Genomic DNA, 4,558 nt, shown 5'->3' with positions numbered 1-4,558 from the left:
ATCCCTATCCCCACACGCAAAAGCTTTGATAGGTTTTATAAAGATTTTTTTGGTGGGTGGGGGTGGGGGGAAGGAGAGAACATTATATTTATTTATTAGTAGGTAGGGATACTCAAGGATGTGGCCCATTTAGACTGAGTCATATTAATTAGGTGTACATGTGAAAGCTTCTTTAAGATGAATTCTGTCACGAGGGCTTCTGGTACTGGTGAACAAACTTATTCTGGGATACCTGTACCCCTGGGTCAGGTTATTTACTCACATCCCTGAAGGTCATATGATGAAGAAGCACACCAGCTCGAGTGATCTATGGACTGTAAATAAAATAACCCAAATCTAAAGGAGGGAATGATATCAGAGGTTATGTTGTGCAAACCTGGTTTGAAAAAGGGTATGGATGACAGTGGAAAGCCAAAATCCATACGTGAATTAAGCCTCCAGTGAATTTCCTCTGATCATGGTTGAGAGATGTGAACAGCCACGTTATCAGACAGACACTGTGGTAGTTAAATTATCTGGTGTCCATTTGGGACTTGAGAGGATTAAGAGTGAAGGGGTAGAGTCTAGTCTGTCAATCGGGTCATAGCCAATGAGGCCTCTGTGTGGGCATGGCCTTCTCCTGAGAATTCTGGCAACTATTGTTTTTCCTCCTTGGAGGTGGGAAACACTTCTCTCTCTCTGTTCACTCCCTTGGAGACTATCTACTGACAATGGTGACTCCCTGTGAGACGTCCCTGAGGAGAAGCCACATGGACCTATCCTGATGCAGCCCTGGGAGCTGGAGAAGCCATGTGGAGACCCCTGCCAGAGCAGAGATGCTTACAATGCCACCAGATCTAAAGACTTTATACCCACTGGCCTGAGATCATCCTGCACTTGGCGTCAGTGCACGTGTTTTGTGAGTCTGAAGAGGACTTTATAGATTGGTATCGGTCATCTGGGCTAATATCGGACTTATGGGCTTGATCTGGACTGGGCTGGGACATTTTCTCAATATTCAATTGCTCTTGTATATAACCCTCTTTCTCATATACATATGAATGTCTATGAACTTGTTTCTCTAGTCTACCCAGACTAACACAATATGGTACTGAGAGTAGGGTACTGGAGAGACAAATCATAAAGATGGAGAGCAGATGTTTGTTTGACCTCATGGTAGTTGTTCTTTGGCTAGCCAGAGGGCAGATAAAGTCCCACTGTGTCCTCAGGTGTCTTCTGGAAAAATATGGGAAGTTAAAGTTTTGATTATTTTGTTTGATTGTAGTCTTTGGTTATTCCTGTGTGAAATGGCCAACATGAATGTGATTAATGCATATTTTGAGCCCAGGGGTAGAAATCGCCATTTGAATATATAACCCTCTTTCTTATACACATATGTGTCCATGAATTTGTTTCTCTCGTCCACCCGGACTAACACAGAAAGCATTGTAAAGTCATACGATCTACCTTAAGATCCATTTTCAAGCTGTTAAAAATTAAAAGTGAAGGGGAAATGTACATGGATGAAGCCCCTGGTGATTCTCCTCTGACCTCGAACCAGGGACGCCAGTAGCCTGGCTAACATGCAGAGTGCCTTGGAAAGTGGATTGTTGCAGATGCATGCAGTTAGGTTAACATTTAGCACCCTGTCATTTGATCTCCCTTATGATCCATTTAAATTTGTCCCAGCTTTTAATCTTTTCTCCTTCTTTTCAATTGAGCTTTTTATCTGTTTTGTTATTTTTCAGTTTTAATATTTTTCTGTATATGAAATCTATAGAGATGGTAACTGGATTAAAGGTTCCTTGGAGGTATGGCAGGGGAGGCTGGGGGTGAGGAGAAATGGGGAGCTAATAACGATGAGTACAAGAATGACAAAATGTTCCAAAACTGATTGTGAGGATGATTGCACACCTCTTCTTGGTGTGACTGCACTATTGGATTGTATGATACGTGAATTACAAGCCAGAGTTAGAGTCTTGGAAACCCACAGGGCTACTTCTGCCCTGTCCTATAGGGTTGCTATGAGTTGGCATCCGCTTGATGGCAGCGAGTTTGGTTTTTGGTTAAAAAACATCCCTCCCACGCGCTTGTCAACAACCCTCAACGTTCTTAGCTCTGCAGCCAAGCCACCTACGGCTTGAAGTATGTCATAGGATGTGGTGAGTGGCTTTGAAATATGAAAGTGAAGTTGGATCAAGCTTCGGAATGGTGGCTTGTGAGGTGAGGGCTGACAAGAGTTTGGGGAATGGGCTAGTAGTTCACAGAGTCATAGAGCCAACACTTCTTTGTGACCCAGAGTGCAGATAATGGTGGGGGGAGGTCAGATGCGCAGGCATTCCCCCCTGAGGGTGATCAGTTGCCAAACTGGGGTGGGCCCTGCTCCCTGCCCCTGGGGACAATGGACGGCTCCAGTAGGCGGAGTTTACACCCTACTGATAATGGTTCCTATGGAGACCCAGGGAACAGGTCAAGGTTGAGCTGCCTTCCTGAATCTGGGATCCATCCATCTTGTCACATGTATACCCCAGTCCCTCCTCTTCCTGTTGCGTGTATGTCCCTGGACTACCCCCTCATTACTGTGTAGCCCATAGTGTAACCCCTTCCTGTGAAGTATGTCTCTACCTGTAATTAGTGGGCTGGCATGCCCCCAAAAGGTATATAGGCATGGGTCAGCAATATAGAGCTCTCTGACCTCTCTGGATCCCCTCTCTCCCCCCTCTCCTCTCCAGTCCTCTCTCCCTTGTTCCCTTGCCCTCCTTCCCTTCCCCCTCTCTCCACGTGGACCACCAAGCTGGGCTGAGGTGAGCAATGCTGCCATGTAACGTGTCTGACTGCATTATTGTAATATCTCTCATGCTCTCGATGACTATAATATAATACTTATATATCTCAACCGTACAATTGTGCTTACTGAACCCATGGGTAGTAGCGGTGGGGGCTGGCCCCTCACCCCCCCCTCCAAATTTAACTTAATACTACAGATAATAAATACTGAAGGACGGAAGCATGTACTTTGTAGGGCGGGAAGGCTTTGTGGGGTTGAGACAGGCAGGCTGCATGTGTGTGTGCTCCATTTTGTCCCAGTAGATGGGGAGACATGGGTGCAAACTAAATTGAGAAAATCATACAACACTTAGACCCTTACAGCACAGTGCATACACATAATCTGGGTAGCTGCTTTAAAGGCAGTTCCCTAAAAGCCAGTTTCGCTGATTTTTAGTCAGACGGTCTAATACATTTTTATTTTAAAATTCTGGGTTGGAGGAGCGAGGCCCACATTTCAAGGAGACTAGAGACATATGGAGACTAGATACATATGCTCAAGGTAGGAAGTTCTTTCTTCTGTCTGACCAGACTCTCTCTTGTGGTGAAACTTGTTTTATCTGGTCCTGTTTGGTTCTCTGAAGACAAAATGCTCATCAGGGTTTGGCTTGACACTAAACGAAGCGGCGGTAACCATGGGAACCTAGGCGGGGTGACTGAATAAAAACGGACGATCTGGCAGTAAGGTCCCCTGGGCTCATCCTAGCCTTGGACCCAAAGTCTCAAGGTGAAGTGTGGGGAGTAGACGGCGTCCTGCTCCGGCCTTGGGAAGGATCAGCAGGAGGGGTGCTGCTCCGCTCCTCTCCGAAGGGCGGGGCCCGGCCAGTGACCGCGCGGGCTCTTGGTTGCTATGGTAACGCGTCAACATCCAGCGCCCGGGTGGCTGCAGCGGCAGCGTTGGTGTCGCTGGAGGCCAAGGAGGCGGAAGCCCAGAGTCAGTGCGTGCAGCTGAGATGGTGAGGCCCTGGGTGGTGGACTAGAACTTCAATTAGGACCCCTTACTCCGGTTGTGAGTCTGAGCAGGGAAAGTCTGGAGCGGCGGAGGGGTGCAGAAGTTGGGACCAGGAGCCAAGAAAGCCCAGGAAGATACATCTCTTGAGGAAGCGGGAGAAATCATGAGTCGGTCTGAAAGAGGAATTCAAGGTGGAGTCGACAGGGGTTATCACTATGGAGAAGTGAAGCGGGGTGCTGCTGGGGAGAAACACATGCCTCTATCTCTCAGTTCCCCATCCTCCTGAGACTGTCCATGCGCCCGGAGCTGTGGGATATGGTGTGGAAAAATTACTGGGAGGAGGGCAGATACCAGTTACAGACTCATTTGTCACTAATGAGCAATGTGACCACGAAGAATTCACCCCAAGTCCCTGAATCTCTGTTTTCTCTTCTGTTCGCTGGGCCCCAGGTTGCTCAGGAGGGCTCAGTAATCATTTGTAAAGGATGGAGGAAGGTACCAGGCCTGCAAGGTCAGAGAGTGGGACTAGGCATTGCGACTGGGACCTGCCTGGAAGGCCGGGGGTTCTCTAGGATGGACGGGAGTTTAGGGGTGATGGTAGCTGAGAAGAGGAGCCCCCAGGGGGCGTGGCTGGGCTGGAGATAGATGGATAGGACAGAGAAGGTGGTGGAGTCTTTCTTGGGTTGTTGGAAGTAGTCGTAGAATTTCTGGGGCGTGTCATTTGTGGGCATGCTACACAAGTTACACTGCTTTTCCGGGGCCTCAATTCAGAGTTCCCAAGCAGGGATCCCGCGCGCCGTC

General features: G+C 48.1%; 1 protein-coding gene across 1 annotated transcript in view; it reads left to right on the top strand.

Annotated features, from left to right (window-relative positions):
- The first annotated feature begins 3,739 nt into the window (after nt 1–3,739).
- Nucleotides 3,740–4,558, top strand: part of CFAP45 (cilia and flagella associated protein 45) — a 32,987-nt gene continuing 32,168 nt past the window's right edge. Inside the window, exon 1 of the mRNA XM_013008285.2 lies at nt 3,740–3,761. Coding sequence (XP_012863739.2) covers nt 3,759–3,761 — 3 coding nt within the window. The 5' untranslated portion in view covers nt 3,740–3,758. The remainder of the gene's footprint in view (nt 3,762–4,558) is intronic.

The sequence above is a fragment of the Echinops telfairi genome, unplaced genomic scaffold (genome assembly GCF_000313985.2).
Source record: "Echinops telfairi isolate 266 unplaced genomic scaffold, ASM31398v2 ScPeMD7_7425;HRSCAF=8463, whole genome shotgun sequence".
Lineage (NCBI taxonomy): Eukaryota > Metazoa > Chordata > Mammalia > Afrosoricida > Tenrecidae > Echinops > Echinops telfairi.
The sequence above is the reverse complement of the archived record's forward strand: the minus strand, read 5'-3'. Positions and strand labels throughout refer to the sequence as shown.